The 22,938-nt window shown below is 55.7% G+C and overlaps 1 protein-coding gene across 10 annotated transcripts; it reads right to left on the minus strand.

Annotated features, from left to right (window-relative positions):
* Positions 1-666: 666 nt before the first annotated feature.
* Positions 667-22,280, minus strand: LOC137207231 (transcriptional repressor RHIT). Of its 10 annotated transcripts, none has more exons than XM_067706855.1 (8): positions 17,959-18,608; positions 17,687-17,825; positions 14,893-15,106; positions 14,538-14,629; positions 14,062-14,182; positions 12,393-12,497; positions 11,132-12,132; positions 667-2,019 (listed from the first exon to the last, which is right to left on the minus strand). In XM_067706855.1, exons 2-8 carry the CDS (start codon positions 17,741-17,743, stop codon positions 1,585-1,587), a joined length of 2,025 nt encoding a protein of 674 aa, XP_067562956.1. In that variant the 5' UTR covers positions 17,744-17,825; positions 17,959-18,608; the 3' UTR covers positions 667-1,584. The 10 variants fall into 10 exon arrangements, with proteins under 10 accessions (XP_067562956.1, XP_067562955.1, XP_067562953.1 ...); XM_067706852.1 differs by lacking the exons at positions 667-2,019; positions 17,959-18,608 and adding exons at positions 21,381-21,472; positions 22,189-22,280 and having other exon boundaries at positions 10,867-12,132; XM_067706847.1 differs by lacking the exon at positions 667-2,019 and having other exon boundaries at positions 10,867-12,132; positions 17,959-18,119; positions 18,221-18,605.
* Positions 22,281-22,938: the final 658 nt, after the last annotated feature.

A 22,938-nucleotide genomic window follows, 5' to 3' on the forward strand; every position in this document is an offset into this window, starting at 1 on the left:
CACACACACTGCGGGACAAAACATCTTGTCTCAGCCCGCCCTCACTGCCTCTCAGGTGGCCCCTGAAGCCACCACCTGGTTAATCAGAAAGGACTCGGTGGGGTAGAAGGTGCTCTCAGCACGTGCCTACCAGCTCCACAGGGCCCAGCCTGGGGATGGCGGGGGCGGGGAGGTCAGATGTGAAGGGCTGGGTGGGGATGGGGCATGGCCCATTTTGACTCAGCAGCACTCTCTCCCTAAGGGATTTGAGCACAGGGTCCAGCTTAGTGTTCCAGATCCTCTACGGGCAGCATGAGCCACCACCCTGACCAGTCACGGACTCTGAGCCTGGTTCCTCATTTCATCAAAGGGAGAGAGGGAGTGGCCTCGTAAAGGCCCCACTCCCAGTCAGCTCCCTCACTCTCCTGCTGAGTAGGGAGGGGTGCCACCAGCTGTCCCATCCTGAGCTGTCCTCAGACTAGGACAGGCACTAGCTGACAGGAGGAAGGACCCAAGGCTCATGGCAGCCCTTGGGGCCCAGGTGACCTGGAAGCCACGAATGTGGCTCCACCTGATGACCATCCAGCATCACGTGCCACTGTGACCACCAGGCCAGGAGGCCCAGGGGTACGAATTCCAGGTCCCCCCAACCCCCAGCAGCCACCTAAAGAACAAGAATAGCCTGGAGAAAGTTTTCATGTTTATTCAACCTTTCTGCTGCCCTTTGAGGCCAGCTGGGCCAGCTCCTTGGGAGGGCCTGTGGTCTGTCCCTGTGAATGCCCTTCTGCAGGGAATACAGCGCCTCAGAGGAGTTAGTGACAAGGTGCTGACGGAGTGCTAGTGTTAAGTACCATAAACCCCGAGACTCCAGGAGACTGGGGAGCAGCGGGGGCAGCGGGCCTCCGCTGGCCCTGTTCTTGGTCTGCACAGTTGGCCTCTGTCCCTGGAGCCAACACCACCCTCCCCAGACTGGTAGAGGGTGACTCTTGGGAACTCAGCTGGGGGCAAGCTGGCTGAGGGCAGAGGCAGGCAGCTTGCATGCTGCTGGGACAGCGCAGAGCGGTCAAGGTCTGGAAATGGGAAGGGGTGGAGGCCAGAAAGCCCCTGTGGCTGCACCCAGGACCCAGGTCCTCATGGGTGTGGGCTGACTGACCCTCCCAGAGCCCAGCAGTACCCTAAGGCTTAGCCTTCACCCCCGTGGGAAGGCACAGGATGGCAGGACAGGAGGCCCAGCTCGTAGACCCAGCCGAGAAGGCTGGGAACAGAGAGCGACGGGGCCAAGCAAGGCTTAGGGGGTTCTGGGATGGAGACACCAGGCCTGCCCGAGTCCTCATACGTCCCTGTGCCCCAGCTTCTCCCCTGTGCTCACGCCACCAGCCTAGAATATGCCGGGGCTCCAGGAAACCAGGGGGCAAGAAAAACCCCAGAGCAGTTAGGGGCATGGCCACGAGGTCACAAGGGATTCCATGCCTGGTGGGCGTTGGCCAGGTCCCCAGGAGGGCAGGGCTGATGGGTTCTGCACGTGGGGGACCCTGCAGTCCTGCCGGCAGCGGAGATGGTGGACTGGGCCGGGTGGGGACCCTGCCTGGGCTGCCCTTCCGGCCCTCACCCCACAGGCTGGGCCATCTTGGCGTGCAGGCTCTGGTGGGCGATGAGGTGGGCGCGCTGCTTGAAGCTCTTGTCGCACTCGCCGCAGCCGAAGGGCCGCTCGCCCGTGTGCACACGCCGGTGGTCCAGCAGGTAGGAGCGCAGTGAGAAGCTCTTGCCGCAGTCACTGCAGCCGAAAGGCTTCTCGCCCGTGTGGATGCGCTGGTGGTCGGCCAGGTAGGCACTGCGGCTGAAGCTCTTGCCGCACTCGGAGCAGGAGAAGGGCTTCTGGCCCGTGTGCACGCCCTGGTGGCGCACCAGGTCCGAGGAGCTGCGGAAGCTCTTGTCGCACTCCTGGCACTTGTGCGGCTTCTCGCCCGTGTGCGTGCGCTGGTGGCGCGCCAGGTCGGAGCCCCAGCGGAAGCGCTTGCCACACTGGCCGCAGCTGTGCGGCTTCTCGGCCGCCAGGTCCCGGAACTGCCGCCGGCGCGTGGGTGGCCGCCCCCGCCGCGCCCCCGCTGCCCGCCCCCGGGGCACCCCCGGCCGGGCCTCGGCCTCCTCCAGCCTCCAGGACACGGTCACATCGCCAGCAGCCTGGCCCGGGAGCGCCGTCACCACCTCCTCCAGCCGGGATCTCTCGCTGTGGCTCGTGAGTCCCAAACCTGCAAGCGGGGAGGAGGTGGCCTCTTCAGTGCCACGCGGTTCCAGGGACAGAGTTGAGGGGAGGCAGAAACGAGGCTCCCGGCCAGCGCCTGGGGCTCAGGTTCAGACAGCCCTGGGCTCCAGCAAACTCCAGCCTCAGCTTCCTCCTCCATGGAATGGGGACACGAGAAAATGACGACAGAGAAACGGTTCAGAGTAAGCGGCAAGGGGCTTGCTGGGCGTCTCCAACAGAGGCACTTACTAACTACAGGGCTAACCAATCTACACCCCCTTCCCACACTGCGATCCAACGTCCCACCCCAAGCCCTGCCTATTCAAATGCCAAAACTGCATAGACTGAGGTCATCTATAAATGATCCCAACCCTCACCATTTGTTATCAGCAACCAAGGAACCACAGGGCTCAGCTAACATGGTTCCTCTCGCTACACAAGCTCTTGTCCTCTCAGCTCAAGAACAAATAGAAGTGGATCAGGAGGGATCTTAGCCGGTCCCACTGGGTTGCACAGATTAAATGAGATGATCCCCAAACAGTGCTTAGGAAGGCCCTGACCTGGAGAGAAACCCAGCAGCGCGGCCTCTAGTGAGCAGGTGTCTCTCCGCGCCTCTTCACTGGGCAGGCTGAGGGGGCCTCACAACCACGTTTGCACGAAGTCCCAGCTCCGTCCCTTCAGTGTCCTTCAACCTCTCTGAGTCTCAGGTCCCTCGTCTATAAACGTGCACACACTTTCATGCGGTGGGTTGTGAGGATCCCATGAGAAAATGCCTGTACCCGTGCTCAGCACAGTCCTGGCATGTTGCCCATGCCATCACAGGCAGAGAAAAGTGAACACCAGCACAAACGAAACCTCCGGGGGCTCTTAAAGAGACGCAGGGAAAGCCCTCTTTGGAGCCAGCTAAGCCAGGACTTGGGAGGAAGACTGAGGATTCCAGCAGGGTGTGCAGGGGTGGGGCCTGACTGGGCCCACCCATTGCTGCTGGGACTCCAAGGAGGCGAGAGCCTCCAGCTCAAAAGAGCCAAGGACGCCAAGGCCCCTCGCTGTGCCCACTGCTTACCCAGGGCAATGTTCTGGGAGTTCTCCCTTTTTATGTCCCAGAAGAGATCTCTCTGAGCAGGGTCCAGGGACCCCCATTCTTCCCGGGAGAAATAGAAGGGAATGTCTCCAAATGTCACAGGTCCCTGGAATGAGGTGAGAAAACCCAGCTCAGGGCTGCCCTGCTCAGGACTCCCCAGACAGTCATGGGCAGAGACATGAAGGGGGATGGGAAACAGGACAGGTCCAGGCCAGAAAAGGATGGATGGAAGAGGCCTTGGTGAGAAGGCATGACCCATTACAGGGACTCATCAGCATCAGAGGGGACAAAGGAACTGGTAACTCACCCCAGAGTCAAAGCAGGTATCTGTCGTCTCTCTGGTGCTCCCCTCTTTAAGAAGAACCGGAAGCTGGGCTGCAGGGAAAGAATGGAGCCTCAAAGAGGCCAGCCCAGGCCGGGAGTGAGATCTCGCAACTCTCCTTCACACACACACGTACACACCTTGCCTTCTCAGAACAGAAATACCCTTCTTGCTCCCTTTAGAGCAACGTCCAGGAAAGACCCAGGCCCCTGTCCAGCCACTCTGCCACCTTCAAGTTTACTCACCACCATGGCTGTGCTGCTCCCAGGGTACAGGTGGCCGGCTTTGTGTCCCTGCCTTCCGGGGAGGGCCCTGGGCCTGAGATCCCTGGACTGCAGCCTCAGGTTCCGCCCCCTCTGAGGGCACATCCTGTGCAGGAACCACAACATGCTCATCAGCACCAAGACCAGATGGGGGAGACAGAGTTTAACCCCTGGGAAGGAGACACAGGACACATCCCTCAGGAGGCTGGGTGTGGGGAAGAAGGTCAACACGGGGCCCCAGGAAAGACCAGATGAGAATGTGACACCAGGCAGTGCTATGTGCCCAGGGACACTCCCCAACCAAGCGTGAGGCAAGAACCAGCCCCCAAAGGCCAGAATCAAAGAGCCACTTAGCAAGGGGCAGTGGGGGGAGACCTTCCTGTCAAGGGCAGAACCCCACACCCCCGCCACACATTAGCATCTCCCCAGACGCTTCCAGTGTCAAGGACCCAACACCCCACAAGACAGCAGGGTTCACAGGGACAGCTCTACCTTCTCACACCCCCTTTGGTGCTCTCACTATGCACATCACTGTATCCCCAGGGCCTGGCCTAGAGCAGAACACAAATAAACGTTTGCAGAACCTGTGGAGCTAAAACCTGCCTTCCTGGAGCATGCCCACTTTGGTCCTGCTGCTGCCCTCCAAAGCCACCAAAAGAAACCAGATTCACTTGGACAGTGTCTTTCAGAAAGGCCACACATTATGACAAGCTCCTGTGGACGCTCCCTCTGGCTCTCCATGTCCTCCCCCACCCCCAACCCCCGCCCCACCCCCTGGAGGACTCATCTCTATAGAGATGGCCACCTCTCCTCAGTCCAGGTGCTATCCAGGTGCCCCTGGATGCGGGAGGGGCCCCTCACCTGTGGCCAAGCTTTCACTGGCTGCTTCTGCAGGTCCTCCACCAAGGCAACAGCTTCCTCGCCACTCCCTGGGCATCGTTCGCATACCCAGCCCTGGACGCCCACGGGCAGCACGCTCAGGAACTGCTCCAGCACCAGCAGCTCCAGGATCTGCTCCTTGGTGCGCAGCTCGGGCCGCAGCCAGCGGCAGCAGAGCTCCCAGAGCTGGCTGAAGGCCTCGTGGGGCCCACCCGCATCCCCGTAGCAGAACTGCCGAAAGCGCTGGCGGCACACCTCTGAATCCCTGCTGTCCTCTTGCTGGGCAGCGTCCTGCTCCCAGGAGGAATCTTCTACCTTCACGATCAGAAGCCCTTCTCCCTCCCCAGGGGCCTGGTCCTGAGGCTCTGGGGGGGCTGCCATTCCCCTGGCCTAAGGCTCAGGGCTGGTCAGCCTCAACCTGGGCCTTCAATCTCCCAGAGGGATCCCCAGTGGCAGCTGGGTTGGCATCTGGACAGGCACTCCTGAGGAAAGAGCAGAATAGCAGGAGGGGGGCGGTACATGAGCAATCACCAGCCTTGAGGGACATCCAGGGACTCCAGCTCCCTTTCTTCCTGGCCTTGAAGGCTATTTTAGGCTCTCCTATAAAGCCTTGCTCACATGACTCTCTCCTACCAATACAGATCCGCGGCTCCTTATCCTCAGCTCCAAAATCCAAAACTCCCAGGTTTTCACCACCTGGTCTACTGACATGAGATGAGCATATTTATAACCTCAATTTATCTCACTTAATGTAAATGTTCATAGGTTCTATGGGAGAAATATTAATGTATTTGTTCAGTTTGTAAAAATCTATCAAGTTGTACTTCTGATGTATATTTCTGTATATTATTCTTCAATTAAAAAAAATTCTTTTTAACTGGGAATTCCTGGAGGTCCAGTGGTTAGGACTCTGCGCTTTCACTGCTAGGGACCCCGGGTTCGATCCCTGGGTGGGGAACTAAGATCTCGCAAGGCGTGCAGTGCGGCCAAAAAAAATGTTTTTTTTAAACTAATGTTTTGATTACTGAGTGTTGTACCAGATTGCGCTAGCGGCGTTATTTAATATACAATATATGTATTTTTCTCAAATTTTGTATTTTTCTCAAATTTTGGCCCCTAGTGTATCAGCAAAGGGCCCACAGACACCATCCTGAGCCATTTATCCAGATACACATGAACGTGGGACAGTTATACCTTACTGCTTCTCTTCACAACAGTCCTGAAAGGTCTGTATTTTGGAATATATATATATATGTGTGTGTATATATATATATATATATATATATTTTTTTTTTTTTTTTTTTGGTACACGGGCCTCTCACTGTTGTGGCCTCTCCCGTTGCGGAGCACAGGCTCCGGACGCGCAGGCTCAGCGGCCATGGCTCACGGGCCCAGCCGCTCCGCGCCGTGTGGGATCTTCCCGGACTGGGGCACGAACCCGTGTCTCCTGCATCGGCAGGCGGACTCTCAACCACTGCGCCACCAGGGAAGCCCTGGAATATTTTTAATTGCTTTTTGTTTCAACAAAAAAAGTGATACAAACCATTGTAATAAAAGGGGGGGTGTTAAACAATACAGAAATACATAAAAGAGAAACTCTTCCTTCCACACTGCAGCTGCACCCCCATTAACAGTCTGACATATGACCTCCCAAATCTTGCCCTGTTCATTTACTGGAAATATATCCATAGAAACCGGGAGAAAAGTGCTTTGTGCGTGTTTTTACATAAATCAGGTCTTACGGCAATACTATTTTGTCATTTGCTTTTCTACGCAACAATGCTGCCTCAGACGCTCTAGGAGATTCCGTGGTATGGATATACTCGTTTCTTAATGAATACCCACCCGAGTGAGGCATTCAGGTTGTTTCCAATTCTTTACTACTACACACTAAGCACTTTATTTAGTTTATTCTGAAAGGTACGCTCTCCATGCTCATCCTCCAGTGACCGAGGAGAAGGCTCCGCTCGGACAGAGCCAGGGACTCACCAGGGTCGCTCAGTAGGACTCGGCAGTCGGGAACGCGGACCCGGCCAGAGCCCCGCGCTCGGTCCCAGCAGCCTTGCCTGAGCGCAGATGAGAGGCGGAGGGGCGGGCAGCGGGTGCGGCGCCCCAGGCTTTTCCCCTGCACCTCCCTGAGGTGCGCGCCCCCTTCGGCCTCTGCCTCGGGGCGCTGGCCCCGGCCTCCCGAAGCCCTGCGCTCGACCTCGGAGCCAGGCGGGCCGCGTCGCCTGTCCCGCCCCCCAGGACTCACACCGCCCACAGTCGCCCAGGCGTTCCCAGTTTCCGCCTCCAGGTTTCGGCGCCGGAAATTCGCGCGGGGCTCGCCGGGAAACAACACGGCGCATGCGCCGAGACAAGCACTCCAACTACTCTCCCCAGGAGGGCGTTCGCCTACTGTACGGGCCTTCTCCCTGACGGATGACCAATGAACGGTGAGAATTTCCAGGGATGGCCAATCAGAAGGCAGTGACGTCATGTGGTCACCACCCATGCCCCCAGGCTGAGGTCTGCCCCCAGGCTGAGGTCTGCCCCCAGGCTGAGGTCTGCCCCTAGATTCGCGCTTTCTCCCTCTCGCCTTGTCTTTCAGTTTTCTGTGTTCCTCTGACCCGTGAAGGGTGAAAAGGAAAAGCCAAGGCTGGCCTGCTGGGCAGAGATGTCTCTGGGCCCAGCTACGAGTGGATCGCCTGTTCCACCGCAAGGGATGCTCGGGCGTGGACTCTTCCTTCCGTCCCCTGCTCTTTCCGCTACACAGTGGGTCGAGAGCTGAGGGGGCCGTGGTCCAGGAGCCGGAACTCAGCCTTAGGAGACTCGTTTATAGCTTTTAGGGTCCCGCACCCACCCAAATAGTCTTTAGCCGCTTCTAGCAGGGCGCGGAGCTTGCTGGGAAATGCAGTCCAGTGAGGGGCCGGGAACCTCCTGCGCCGATCCTCTGTTCCCGAGGGTCGGCTAGGGTCTCTCAGCAGGATGCGGCCGTCGGCGACGCTGACCCCGACCAGCAGATTTGACTGAAGGACAGCGGGGCTCTCCAGGCTGGGGAGAATCTAAAGCAGGCGGGCCGCGTCGGGGAAGCTCTATGCATTTGGACCTGCTCCCACCCTCTTCTTACTCCCCTTGGAGATATGAGACTCCAGATCTTTTTCTGAAATAGAAAATCCTTTCTTGTGGTGGTTGTTGTTTGATTATGCAAGTATTGCATCCTTAGTGTAGGAAAGAAAATAAAGTACGGAAAATTTTAAAGGCATCCATACCCACAAAGCTAACTTCCTCACTCAGCTCACATGGCACTCCCTCAAAGTGGTTTTTCCCTAACCCTATGTAAACAGCACCCGGCACCCGCTGCCATGCCTCTGCCCTGCCTTATTTTTCTTCCTAACTTTTATCACTACCTGACATATTTGTATATTTGCCCCCCACTACTCGACTATAATTTTCATGATATCAGACTGTTTTCACTGCCCTACTTCCAGAACTTAAATACTGTGCCTGGCACAATATTTGTTGAAAAACTGATGGTTAAAATAACTGAAAGTTAAAAATATCCCTAATAAGGCCATTCAGAAATAAGCACTATTAATATTTCAGTCTTAAGTTCTACATCTATGATTATTTCTAAGGTAAATCTGGAATAATTCTATTTAATGAATTTTTGTTGGCTCAAGTCTATCAAAGAGGACTTCCCTCGTGGTGCAGTGGTTAAGAATCCGCCTGCCAATGCAGGGGACACGGGTTCGAGCCCTGGCCCGGGAAGATCCCACATGCTGTGAAGCAACTAAGCCGTTGCCCCACAACTACTGAGCCTGCGCTCTAGAGCCCGCAAGCCACAACTACTGACCCCGCGGGCCACAACTACTGAAGCCCGCGCACCTACAGCCCATGCTCCGCAACGAGAAGCCACCTCAGTGAGAAGCCTCGGCACCGCAATGAAGAGCAGCCTTTGCTCGACACAGCTAGAAGAAGCCCGCGCACAGCAACGAAGATCCAACGCAGCCAAAAATAAATAAATAAAAAAAAATCCATCTCAGATAACGGTAATGCCTTGTGGAGACAAAATATTAAAAAAAAAAAAGTCTATCAAAATCCATCTGTTGTGCAAGGTGCATAGTATTCCAAAACATGGAAGTTCCATATTCCATTTAAAGTCCCCTACTCTTGGATATTTAGATTGTTTCAATTTTTCCATTTGTAGATGTTTACTACGTACACCTTCCTGCATTTGCTTGAACTACTTGCTGGAAGGGATGAGCCCAGGCTGTTCTAAGAAGACCGCTGAAGTGGATGCTACTGGGCTCCCTCTCCTCCCCTTACTGGCCCCAGTGGAAAACTACACAAGGAAGAAGGAACTTGAAAGTCCCTTTTTCCAGTGTGCCCTTACATTGTTCTTCACCCTGTACTGACAAAGATTAACAACAAGTTGGCTTGCAAAGGAGAAACGTCCGTGGGATCTGGCTCCATTACCACAAAGCAGGACAAAAGGGTGTATTGGGGGTTTGAGGGACAATAAATTAATAACTAGCACACCTACCATATATTCTATTGGGCATTGCTGATGGATGATAATTTGTTTATAGTTATATTGAAATTGACCACCTTATTGTACTTTCCTTCTGATAGTTTATTTTTCTATGATGTAAAAAGGGAAAATTGTCTTTCCAGAAAATTTATATTCATTTCCAGAATTTATACTCATTATTTTCTTAGTCTTATAGCATTGTCTAGAACTCCCTAAATATCTTGGGACTTCCCTGGTGGCATAGTGGATAGGACTCCGTGCTCCCAATGCAGGGGCCCCAGGATCGATCCCTGGTCAGGGAACTAGATCCCACATGCATGCTGCAACTGGGAGTTCACATGCCACAACTAAGGAGCCAGTGAGCCACAACTGAGAAGCCCTGCAGCCACAACTAAGGAAACCATGTGCTGCAACTAAGGAGCCAGTGAGCCACAACTAAGACCCGGTGCAACCAAGTAAATAAATAAACAAACAAATAAAAACCCTGGACCTGAGCCCCAGCTTCCAGCTCTCTGGTTCAATGACTTTGGACAAGTTATTGGACTTCTTGGCCTGTTTCCTCCTCTATAAAACTGAGATGAAACCCACTGCTCAGACTTGTAGAGCGTTGAGGAAACGTATATATGGTGCTTGGTCCCACGCCTGACAGGGCAGCTGCCACTGGCAGCTATTATTACCATTCTCAGTCTGCTGTCCTGTTCAAGACATTTCATCCCTTATTGGCTGGGAGCTAACCGGGGCTGCGACTGCCCTGCTAGCCCTGTGATCTGCAGAGACAGGTGGGGTCCCAACAGCCTCCCTGATGCAGACGTCCTCAAGGTCATTTGGTGTCAGACTGAATGTAATTGTGAGAGCTGAGCTGCAAACCTAGGACAATAAGCAAGCTGAGCCCACCCCTCCCCAGCGGGGGAAAAAAAAATGTAGAGAATGGGAAGCTTCAGAGCTAAAAAACCAGAAGGCCAGGAGTAAAACAGCCAGGCAGGGGCGGTTAGGGCAAATTATAAAAGACATGTGCAAAGAGACCAAGGAGGTGAGAAATAGGAGAGGAAGCTGGCAGCAGCCTCAGAAAGGACCAGGAGGGGCAGGGTCCCTGGTAAGTGAGAAATCCTCACTGGATTACAGCTGGGTCCTCAGGGACGCAGGTGAAAACGTCCAGTCACAAAATGCAGGCCCCAGTGCCTGAGACAGGAGACAGGGAAGGCAGGAGACACTGAGCATGAATTCCCATGCTGGCTTGGCCCTCCTCCCGGCTCCCAAAGAGAAGAGCCCAGGGAGGGTCCAGAGCTCAGTGGGCAATGCCTGGGACAAGTGACCACAGCAGCAGACCACCCCACCGGGTCCACAATTTCAGAAGTGGCCAGCTGACTTCAGGTTTGGAAACCTCTGTGCTCAGAAGCCTTTGCTATAGGCTCTGGAATGGGTCCAAGCCAGGTGAAGGCTGGGGAGGAAGGTGCCCAAGCCCCCAGAGGGATGACATAGGGATGGCTGAGTGAGGAGACACTGGGTTGACTCTGGAGCCCCCACTTCCCCCCGCCAAGTCCAGGGTCAGCCTCCAGGGCCCCACGAGACAGAGCTATAGGCTGTCGCTCGAATTCCAAGGCCTTTAATTTGCAGTGAGCATGCCTCCTCCTCACCCGAGCTCCTCCCATGTTGCCGCGCCCCATCCCCATGCCAGCACCTCCCCAACTCCCTTCCTGGGCCTCCCAGGTCACACCCCCGCAGCAGCTGCCCCTGCTCCAATCCCCCTCCTTCCCTGTCTCCAGGCCAGCCCCTGTCTCTCAGCCTCCTAGGTGGGGGCCGGAGGGGGTGCCGCCAGAGCCCCGGCTGCCCCCAGCATCAGCATGGCCAGGGCCTTGGGCCCCGCCGTGTGGATCTTCTCGTGCCGGTGCAGGTTGGAGCGCCGGCTGAAGCTCTTGCCGCACAGGGGGCAGGAGTAGGGCCGGACACCACGGTGGGTGCGCTGGTGGGCAGTGAGGTGCGAGCTGTGGCTGAAGCTCTTGCCGCAGTCGAGGCAGTGGTAGGGCTTCTCGCCGGTGTGTGTGCGGTTGTGGGCGATGAGGTTGGAGCGCTGGCTGAAGCACTTGCCGCACTCGGGGCACGGGTAGGGTTTGACCCCGGTGTGGGTGCGCTGGTGGGTGACCAGGGCTGAGCTCTGCGTGAAGCACTTGCCGCAGATGGGGCATTTGTGCGGCTTGGCGCCCGTGTGGGTGCCCTGGTGGGTGACCAAGTCCGAGCGGCGGGTGAAGCGCTTGGCGCAGCGGTCGCACACGTAGGGCTTCTCACCCGTGTGGATGCGCTGGTGCTGGATCAGCGTCGAGTGGTGGCTAAAGCTTTTCCAGCAGGACGGGCAGGTGTAGGGCTTCTCGCCGGTGTGGATGATCTGGTGCTGGATGAGGTGTGAGCTGCGGCCGAAGCGCTTGCCGCAGTCCGTGCACGCGTAGGGCTTCTCACCCGTGTGCGTGCGCCGGTGCGTCACCAAGTGCGAGTGCCAGCTGAAGGCCTTGCCGCACTGCTCGCACTTGTAGGTCTTCTTGCCGGCGTCGCCGTCAGAGGCCAGGCCCTCCTCGCTGCTCTCAGGGGCGGTCGTCCCCCCCTCTCTGGGTTGCTCTGGGAAGCGGCCCTCCTGGGCTTTCGGGATGCCGATGTCAGGCGGGGCTGGTTCCGACTGTGCCTCCACCACGGGACCCGGCTGCACATCGTCCTTGGCTGGCCCTGAGCTCTGGCTGCCGGCTGCTCGCTGCCCACACCGTGGGGCGTCCCCCTGGGCTCTCCCCACCCTGCTTTTGAAGGACTTCATATCCCCAAGGGCTCCCAGGGATGGGGCTAGCTCCTCCTTGCCCACCTCCATGGCTCCTGGATAAAGAGGGATTCCAGCAAGGCAGAGGCTTTCATGAGGGCCCCGGGGGAATTGTGGAGCTAGAAATTAGGGCAAGGACCTGCTGGGAACCCTGGAAGCAAGAGCCACCCTCCACACAGGAGGGAGGGCTGGCGGCCCTGCCCCAGGAGGGGCTGTGTGTCTGCACCCCACAGAAAACCGCCCGCACTGACATGGGGCACCTGGGAGTGACAGCCACGACCCTACTGCCCCGCCCACCTGTCACCTCTGCACGCACCTCTCTTCTCCTCCTCCTCATCTCCCATCTGCTGGCAGGATCCCGAGGCCTCGCCCTTGCCCTGCACTTGAGAGGCCCAGAAAGGCCTGCTGAAGGGAAACCCTGCTTGGGAAGAGATGCTGTGCTCAGTCAGGGCCTTTCGGGCTGCACAGCAAGGAGAAACCACCCCCCACCTCCCCGGAGAGATGATGGAGCAAAAGAAGAGGGGATGCAGCTCTGCAAACACGGGGCAAAACCAAGTGAGCTCAACAGTCACTGGGGGCAGATGGCCATGCCCTCTCAGGATGCACACTCCGGGGCAACCTCCAGGCACACTCTTCTCAGGGCTGGGCCAGGTCAGCTGCTGGCCACCTCTATGTCACACTGTCCGCAGCAGTGAGTCCAGCAATGTCAGAAACCAGATGCAGTCTTTCTATCCTGCACCTGCACCTTCCCAGGATCACAGGCAAAAAGGGCTCCTGGGGGAGGGGCAGTGGGCAAAGAGAGGCCAAGTGGGAGGGCCTGCGATAAGAGGGCCAGGGACACTGACCACCCAGAAGTCAAGGACCAAAGGCCCATTTGCCAAGTACCCCAGGGTGAGGGCCTGAGAATTCTGGTCAAGTCAGGAAGAGAGCAGAAGGGCCCTGGCCTCCATGCCCTGATCCAAGCCCCATGGGGGGGAAGGAATGTTTGGACCAACTGGGTGGTTTAGGGCATTTGTGAGGCCTGCCATGGGGCTCTGGAGTGGATGCTGGTTCCCTCTGATCTCCCAAGACTTGCCTGGACCTGCTGGCCTGGGCCCCGGAGAGTGCTAACAATGGGTGGTGAGCAAACCAGAGATAATTAAAGGTGTGAGCACAGCAGCTGCTGTGATCCCGGGGTCCACCAGGGACAACAGGGGTCTTGGCCCGCCATCAAAGTCAGAGGGTGGAATTACCAAGACCCTGGCTCCACCTGGACTAGCAGGTGTGCAACAGATGTGCACTGACAGACAAACAGACTGAATGACCGAATGAATGACAATGAATGAATGAATGCTGATTTTTCCATAAGCCCTCATAAAAGTCTGCCATGAAAACTAGAGCCTGAAACTGAGGAATCAAAGCCCTGGGACTTTACTGCTTACCATGAGAAAAACCAAGGGAGCCAAGGCCCCTCTGAGAAGAGGACACGGCCCTGGGGTGGATGTGACAGCTCAGAGTCAAAGGCCTGGAGGGATTAGCTGGCACTGTTCCCCATCCCCTGGGCTAGCAGCCCGGCCCAGAGCCAGGCTTTCTGGTCAGATACCTCTGAAGCTGGGCTTGGAAGTGGGGGAACTACTGGAATAAGCTAGGGAAGAACTGGAGAGAAGCACAGTCTCTAGGTCGGCACTGTCCAGCACAGCAGCCGCTAGCCACATGTGGTTATTTCAATTCAAATCTGAGCTGATTAAAATGAGATAAAACAAAAAACTCAGTTGCCCTAGCTGCATTTCTAGGGGTCAATAGCCACATATGGCTCATGGCTACCATATCAGCACCGACCAGAACACATCCATCACTAGGAAGCTTCTATAGTACAGTGAGGTCTGGATGAGCCACAAGAGGGGGTTCAAGCCCTGGAAAGGGAGGAGGAGGTGATGGCAGATAGGCCCCACCGCTGACTTCCCAGGGCCTCAGGAAGCAGCACTCCAGCACGAGTGAGCACTTACCCAAGGACAGCCCGTTCCTCTTCTGCAGGATATCCCTGTAGAAGCTCTGCTGTGTGTGGTCCAGCCGCCCCCACTCCTCCCGGGAGAGGTACACAGCCACATCCTCAAAGGTCACTGGCATCTGAAACAACATGAGATGCCCACTCTCCAGGACACGCCAGGACGTGGTGGAGGGGCATGGTGGTGCCAGGACAAGGGCAAGACCCCGACTCCCATCCTGCTGACTCAAGTGAGGCTGGCCCTCGGGTGTGATGAAGCAGGACAGTTGCCCAAGGAAGGCTTTTGTGGGCAAGAACAAAGCGCTTGTGTACAGCAGAAGACAAGAGACAAAAACAAGGATCCTTCTTTTCGGCACCACTGCCAAAGCTCAGGATCTCCAGTCCCCACCCTCAGGTCCAGCGCTCAGATCCAGAGGATGATTCAGAGACGCTGTCCCTCCACATCCTTCGGCTCCAGCTGTGGATGGGGACACTCACCTGGGACCAGGCAGTGAGGAGCGCCGCGGCCATCCGCCGGTCTCTGGTCCTCCCCTCGTGAGAAAGCACAGAGATCTGGGGGGAGGGGAGGGCTGAGAGAGGAGAGAGGTCCTCAGCGCGGCCACCTCATCCCGCTTGGCCCTCCCACTCCCCGCAGTGAGCTCATGCCAGGCCCACCAGGGAAACCCACAGTGCCTCCAACTCCACCCCCGACCTGATCCAAGAAGAGGGTCAGTGGGCTCTGAGGGTGAGCGGGGGCAGCCTCCAAGGGGCAGGTGGGGCAGACATCAGGGTCTCCCCACCCGGGCTGAGCGTCCACCTGGGAAAGTGCCTCTCTCCACATCCCCCTCCTCACCTCCGCCAGGCAGGAAATGTGATTTCTCCTTAGAGCCCTGGCTTAGGGGCACCCAGCCCCGTACTCCTTGAGCTCTGGCCTCCTGTGATGCCCCCTCAGGGTGCGGCTCTTCCGGCTCCATCTTGATGTGGGGTGACTCCTGAGCGGCTCCCAACGGCACTGTCCCCTCCGACTCGGAAAGCATTTCTTGACAAGAATGCCCATGACCTGGAGTCTAGAAATAACAGCCCCATCAGCACTGGGACGGAGAATGGGAAACACAGCAGAACTCCACACTCGGGGACCTGCAGAGGCAGACACCGAGGCTGGCAGAACGCACACCCAGATGCAAGGCTGGCCCTGCTTCCGCCTCCGTCCCTGAGACCTGCATATCCGTGGTTCACCCTGTGAGGCAGGACAGTGAGGGAAGGAGGGGAGGCTCATCGAGGCCCTGCTGGGTGCCCACAGGGCAGATGCCTCTTCCCAATTTGAGCCTCCCACCTCCCACAGGAGTGTGGATTGTTATTCTTTTAATATATGAGAAAACCGAATGTAGTTGGCTGGGTTGAATAGTGTACCCTCAAAATTCATGTCTACTCGGAACCTCAGAATGTGACCTTATTTGGAAAAAAGGTCTTTGCAGATGTAGTTATGGATCTTGAGATGAAATAATCCTGGATTCAGGTTGGGCCCTGAATCCAATGACTGGTGTCCATAGAAGAGGAGAGGACACAGGGGCTTCCCTGGCAGTCCAGTGGTTAGGACTCCCGCTTTCACTGCCGAGGGCCCAGGTTCTATCCCTGGTCAGGGAACTAGGATCCCACAAGCCATGCGGCAGCCAAAAAAAAAGAGGAGAGGACACAGAAACAGAGGAGAAGCCATGTGAAGATGGAAGCAGAGGCTGGAGTGATGCTGTCACAAACCAAGGGACACCTGGAGCCACCAAAAGCTGAGAGGCAGGAAGGATCCTCCCCTAGAGCCTTGGGAGGGGGCCCTGCTGACCCCTTGATTTTGGGGTTCTGGCCTCCAAAGTGTGAGAGAATAAAAGCCGGTTGTTTTAAGCCACCCAGTTTGTGGTCCTTTGTTACAGCAGACACAGAAAACTCACACCCCCAGGCTCTGAGAACAGACAATGGCCCAAGGTCACAGAGCTTGGAGTGACTCGGCCAGGACTTGAACTCAGTGTATCGGACTCACAAGTCACCCCCAGGGCCATAACTTCTTGAAAGTGACAGGAAGACATGTGGCCTTGGGCCATTTCAGTCCTAACTCAATTGGTCAGAGCTGTTGGCAGTTTCTGATTTGGAAAAAATAAGTCCAAGCATACCTCTAACTGTGCTGAGGCCTTGTACCCACCTAAGTCTGATGGAAGGGAAACTCCTCTCAGGCTCACCCCCTTTAGCACTGTCCCCCACAATGGGACTGCCAGGATCCTCCCTCCCCTCTTCATAGCAGCCTCTGCCCCAGCCCTCTGGGAGGTGAGGAGCAAGCTTTTGAGTCAGGCTACCGGGGCTGGAATCCAGAACCACCGCTTACCAGCCTTTCAGTCCTGAGCAGAGCAGAGCACTGGGAAAGTCACTTCCCTTGCACTGGGAAAGTCACTTCCCTTGCACTGGGAGGCCCTGGTGAGGCCTCATCATCACCACCCATAGCACTGGGCACCGGCCAGCCTTCTGCTGGGAACTCAAGCCTATCCCTCCACCTCCCCACCCACCTCAGTATATAAGACTCTCAGGCCAGGAGTCAAAGTTCCTGGGAGCCACACAGGCCAGGCGGCCTCCGAGACTCAGCTGCTCTGCCTCCACACAGATAACACGTGAGAAACAGCTCTCCTCTCCACAAAGTTCTGGATAAACAAAGAGCAGTGCTGGTAATTACTATTATTACTCTACTGTGTGAGCTGACAGAATCCAACATCAGCACAGAATGTTGTGGACATATGAGGCCCACTGGGAGTTACAAAGGCATTATGGAAGGGAAACTGAACTGCAGTAAAAATTCTTTGTGCTTCTATGGTATGAAAACAGAACTGACACTTGATTTGTACTTGAACTTACAGCTACTGGAAACCGTAGCTGAGGATTTCCAGGTTTCTCTGACCTAGGTTCTAGTTGCTGTGGGTGGTGGTGTTTTATATGTTACAATAATGAGCACCTACGGGCTGATGAGCTGCTTACAGAGGCCTCTCATGCCTATTATCTTCTCTGAGCCTCCCAACCACCTGGCAAGACAGGTGGGAATGGCAGGCACATGATCTGCATTTTATAGATGACACACCTGGTTCCCAGAGGCCAAGGGACCTGCCCAAGGTCGCACATCCCGCTGCAGCTGACTCATGTTCCCCCAGTCCCAAGCTTGGTGACCATGGTCTCCCCGCAAGTCGTAACTACGCACACACAGGCAACAGGTACAGGAAGGGCTATGTGCTCAGACCCAGAGAGAGAGGAGGTGCGGGCCCAGGCAGAGGGGAGTAGAGGGTAGACTGAGGCTTGCCCATATGCTCTGAGCACTGTTCAGAGAGCAAACCCCACCCACGGGACCCCTGTGCAGCCCCCTTACTATCTCGTGTAGCCTTTGGTCTGCTGACTACCGAATTCACGAGGCAAAGCAAAGCAGTCCCATAGAAGTCGATTCCCAGGTGGAAGGTATTTCCCATCATACCACCTTCTCTTCAACATCCCCCCACCGCATCTACCAGTCCTGCTCCCACGGTGAGTCTAACTCATCCATTGGTCCAAATGCCCTGCCTTGAAAATCCCCTTCCACTCCAGTTCCTTCCAGTGCATGCCTCCCTCACCCAGCACCCCATCCATACCTCTTGGGCTCCCTCCTTGTCCTGGGTAGCACGGATGCCTCCACCATCCGCAGACATTTTCTGTCTCAGAGCTACAAAGCTCAGCCGAGTTGTTTCTTGGTCTTGTTGGCCAAGTCCCCTCCAGCTTCTGGCCAGGAGCCTAGAGGAGCAGAAGGAAATCAGCCAGTGTCTCCTGGACATCCCTGAAGCCCCCCAAATTCCCACGCCGGACCAGATCCATCCCTGGTCCCAATCAGAAATAAAACCTCCGAGACGCCCTCCAACGGTCTCACCCTCTATGTTGTTTTTTGGTCCCTCTCTTTGACAGAATGCTATTTTGTATTATCCCGTTTATCGTTGAAGCAAGACTCTCACAGCAACTGGGTTAAGGAAAACCGGGGTGACTTGAAATCTGAATCTCCTGTCATCAGGAGCCGAAAGGTCTGCAGAGATCCTGCGAAACAGGTGCTGAGTGGGGCCCCGCCCACCACAGCCAGCTCCGCGGAGGAATACAGGCCCCGCCGTCTCCCGGGTCCAGGACACACACACACACACCCTGCGCTCGACCTGACTCGGTCCCGCCTGGGATCCAGAAATTGAGCTGCCCGCTCTCAGCAGCCCTCCCTGCGGCTGCAACCACCCGCCCGGGCCGGGTGTCCATCCTGCTCACGGTCCCGCACAGATGATGTCCTTCCTCTTTCCGAACCCGGGTCCAGGCCTCCTCTCCCTGCCAGCCCGTAGCCTTCCACCTTTGACCCCGTCCCCTCCTGCCAGCTGGCCACCCGCGCGGGTCTCGGGATCCAGGCGCCCTCCCAGCCCCCCTCTCACCGAGGTGGAGGCGGAGGGGTCACCTCGGGCGGCGGAGCCCCCTCCCCCGGGGAAGGGAGTCTCCGCAGCCTACACCGGGCGCGGGGAGCCGGGTGGAGACTGGGATTAGGGACAACAGGAAGTCCCTCCCAGATCCCGTTCCCCACACAGCTGCAGCCCTACAGCGTTCCCAGCTTGGAGGGTTCCGGGTCTGGGGTCCCGAGGCCGGCTGCACCTGCTCTCGGCCGGGAGGTGACTCCCAGATCCGCGTTGCCGGCTCACGATCGCTTTACCTGGCACGTGCTCGTGACACCAGCCAAGCAGGAGCGCCAAAGTGGGAAAATATATTTTGTGTAAGGATTTTGATATTTGACGTTTCAAATTGCAGCTGTCGTTACAGGACGAAGGACACTTTGCCGAGTGGAGGGACATGGTGGTCCTTTTCAGTACACAGAGCTTCTGAAAGTCTTATGGGTGTCTCCGTGGAGACGTCCCTGGATTTCATTTAAGGCTCCCAGACCAGTCAGCAGCTCCTCTGGGTTCCCGCCAAGACTGGCATGGAGTTCTCTCTCCCTAAGAGCAAACTTAGGAAACGAAGAGACCTGGGAACTCCTCAGTACCCACCCCTACACCTATGTCTCACACTTTGGAAAGATGTGGCATCAATCTGATTTTTCCAGACGCTGCCCTCCCCCCGCCCCCGACCAGCTCCCTCTCAAGGCTAGGGATAGAGGTGACAAAGGGGTCTGACCCAGCCATGCATGGGGTCCCAAACCCTCAGACATCCCTGGTGGCTTCATAGTCCACCTCTCAGCTTCTGTCTTCCCTTCAGACTCTGAGAGCTAAGGCTCCCAAAACGGGAGAACAGAGACTGCGCTTCACTCCCTGGGGCAAGGCACTTATTTCTCCTTAACAGGGCACAGGAGATGAGTGTCAGGAAAGGGGTGAGGGCCAGCCCTGTAGTCAGATTCCAGGAAGATTCCTGCTGGAAACGTTCCCAGGCCCCCTGCCTTCGGCCTATCAGAGTCCTCTGAGATACATCCACTTCACCCAGGAAGACAGGCACCACTGGCCCTTGTACCACCCCATCGGTGTGCTGTGTGCACTCACAAGGGTTCAATTTTTTTAAAACTTAGTTCCCAACGCTTAAAAAATTAGGAGGGTTCCAGGACTTCCCTGGTGGCGCAGTGGTTAAGAATTCGCCTGCCAATGCAGGGGACATGGGTTCAGAGCCCTGGCCCGGGCAGATCCCACATGCCGCGGAGCAACTAAGCCCGTGCGCCACAACTACTGAGCCTGCGCTTTAGAGCCCATGAGCCACAACGACTGAGCCAGCGTACCACAACTACTGAAGCCCGCCCACCTACAGTCTGTGCTCCACAACAAAGAGAAGCCACTGCAGTGAGAAGTCAGAGCACCACAATGAAGGGTAGCCCCCACTCACCACAACTAGGGAAAGTCTGCACGCAGCAACGAAGCCCCAACGCAGCCATAAATAAATAAATTTATAAAAAAATAAAAGTGAGGGGAATTCCCATAAAATTGATTTTCTTGAGAAACCAGAACAACCAGAGCAAACTTGGACCCATATTCCTCCCATTCCGGGCCTGATCTCAGGGTGCTACCTTTGGTTCTCCACTTGGCCCTTGCAGCATTTTGAGTTTGCAACTCTGCTTTTGGAGTTCAACTTGTTTTAGGAGTCCTAGAATTCTTATTGATTCTACTATCACTTTGATGAAAGAAAAATTACCCCCAGGGTTTGGCTCTGGTCAGTATCTCCAGGTGTTTTAATCCTCAAAGTAAAGAGAGATGAACAAAATTGTATCAAAAGTCAATACTGTTTTTAAAACAGAATTATAAAATGAGAAAAAGCCACAGGGGGCCCTGGAAAAGATGAAATGCACAGTCTGGGAGCCAGACTGTGTTAAGCCAGTGTCCAGAGTAAAGGAACTCAACCTGAGGTGGACCATCTCACACATGGCAGTCCCAGGAGTGCACCAAGTCCAGAAAGAACGGGTGTGTCCTGATTCCTGGGCAAACGTTTCTCTACCAGACAAAAGGGGCTACAGTTCAGGGATACTGAGGAAGCCCAGAGGTTTGGATCCCACCATGGGATCACCTAAGTTAGACCAAAAGAAGTCTCAACATTTATTTAACTGTTCAGAAAAAAAAATTATATATATATATATATATATTTTTTTTTTTTTTTCGGTATGCGGGCCTCTCACTGTTGTGGCCTCTCCTGTTGCGGAGCACAGGCTCCGGATGCGCAGGCCCAGCGGCCATGGCTCACGGGCCCAGCCGCTCCGCAGCATGTGGGATCTTCCCAGACCAGGTCACGAACCCATGTCCCCTGCATTGGCAGGCAGACTCTCAATCACTGCGCCACCAGGGGAGCCCCAGAAAATATTTACTGAGCATCTGCTATGTGATAGATATTAGCTCCTTCTTGGAAATGAGAGGAAACCCTTCTAGGGCTGGCTCTAGGCCTGAGCAGGTCTAGGAGGAAGGATTATTGATATTTGCTTTGTGGGAATTGCAGTCTCCAAAAGACTTCAGACCAGGGCAGGGTGAGTCAATAAGTAGAGATCAAAAACTTAAATGCCTTCAGCAACCACGCAGTACCATAAACCACCAGTGCCTTGGGTGTAAGACCGGAGTGGGAGAGACTTCAGGGGCCTCAAGAAACCATATTTTGTTTAAAGGGGGCGGTTGGGGGCTCAGTATTGCCCAAGCATGAGGTTTTTTCAAGAGAAGCCAAAAAGAATTCAATTTCTATGTGAAATATCCTGACTTTTGAATGTTGATGACTAAAAACAAAAACAAAACAAAATTAAGAACTCCATACAATTCCAGCAGAAAACATCTGTTGTCCCACTCACAGGCCACCAGGTTAGAGAGTACTTACCTCAGGAGCCTGTTTACAAGGCGCTTATCAGAGCTTCAGGCACGGGAAACACTCAACAAATGCCAACTCCACTATCCTGCGGCTTCAGTGAGCTTGAGTAAGAGAGAATACGCCACCTTTAGTAAATCGTGATCTACCCTCAGACTGGCCTGCGAGCTGATTCAGGTCTTAAAGAGGACCTTACAAAAAAGCAGCCAGAATAATAAAAACTAGAAAAAAGAATCATCTGATGTGAGAAAAATAAAAACAAACGTGTGTTAATGAACACCGTTAAGCCAGGCTGGAGACAGGGAAATGCAGAGATTTAGCCTTAGGAAGGAGAGACAATAGGGGCAAATAAAGGAATGTAAGAGAAGCCAAGAAAAATAGGAATAATCGAGTAAACAGCAGAGAAAATGTTAACCATTGAAAAAGAAGAAAAGGAAGCCAGTACAAGTGTTAGGTAGGTGGAACCCCGGAAATAAAACAAATTTTGAAGAAAAATAACAGAACTCCCAGGGCCGCTGGAGACCAGGTAGTGAGAGTTCAGGTGCCGGGCGGCCCGCTCACCGCCGGTGGCGTGGAGGCAACCCTGAGGCCCCGTCCCCTGATGCGAGACGGACGCAGGGGGAGGCGTTCGGAGCCACAGGAGGCCCAGGAGCCCCGCGCGCACAAGTCGTCGTTCCCCAGCTCTGCAGCCCGCAGGGCAACTATGCGGGGAGCGCGTCTCCCAAGCAACAACTGCCCCATCCCGCCCCCACGGGAGACGCGGTGATTGGCTGTCGCCTCCCTGGCCCCGCCCCCCACAGCACCGCCCTGCTGCCCTTACCTGCGCGCTGCTGTCCGCGCCCGCGAGGAGCAGTCCCGCCGAGGGCGAAGGGTCATCCTGGTGCTGCCAGACCCTGGCCGGTGTGCCCGCGTTTTCCGTCCGGCTGCCCCGTTCCAACTTCCGGTTTCCCCGGGTCTCTCGTGGAGCCCGCCTGTGGGCCAGGGGCACGGGGGCAACGGGGGCGGTGAGGACCGCGGGGCGGACACCCGGGAGCCCTCGAGTTTCCGGTGGGAAAACTGAGGCTGGCTGAGCGAGGGCCCTCAGCTTGAGAGCGCCGGCGCCGGGGTACCCGGGAGCACGAATTCCGGCCCAGCGCCCCATCCAGCCTCCCAGGTCAAGGGTTTCCGCCCCTCACACGTTTTGAGTTTTGTTTTGTTTTGTTTCAAAAATGGGAGTATATGCTGCTGACGTGCCCCCTCTGTGTGCGTGACACATATTTAGTATAAAAAACATATAGAGAAAACAAAACATGTAGCATGTCAAAGACATACACAGCCATACATTATGAAGTGGTGAAAGCAGATTTTATTCGGTAACTACGGACAGCAGGGCAAAGAGCTGCGCTCCATCCGATGTGCTGCAGAGGTGACTGGGTGTTTCAAAGGGAGAATGGGGGCTGCGGGGGGCGGGAGGTAGTGAAAAGTCACAATGAGCCAGTCAGTGAAGCTGCAATTAGGCCAGGTGTGTCTGCTATCTGGCAGGTGTGGGAGGCAGGAGGAGTCTATCCTCCCACAGAGAAGGGAGAAAGAG

Source organism: Pseudorca crassidens, chromosome 15 (assembly GCF_039906515.1).
Source record: "Pseudorca crassidens isolate mPseCra1 chromosome 15, mPseCra1.hap1, whole genome shotgun sequence".
Classification (NCBI taxonomy): domain Eukaryota; kingdom Metazoa; phylum Chordata; class Mammalia; order Artiodactyla; family Delphinidae; genus Pseudorca; species Pseudorca crassidens.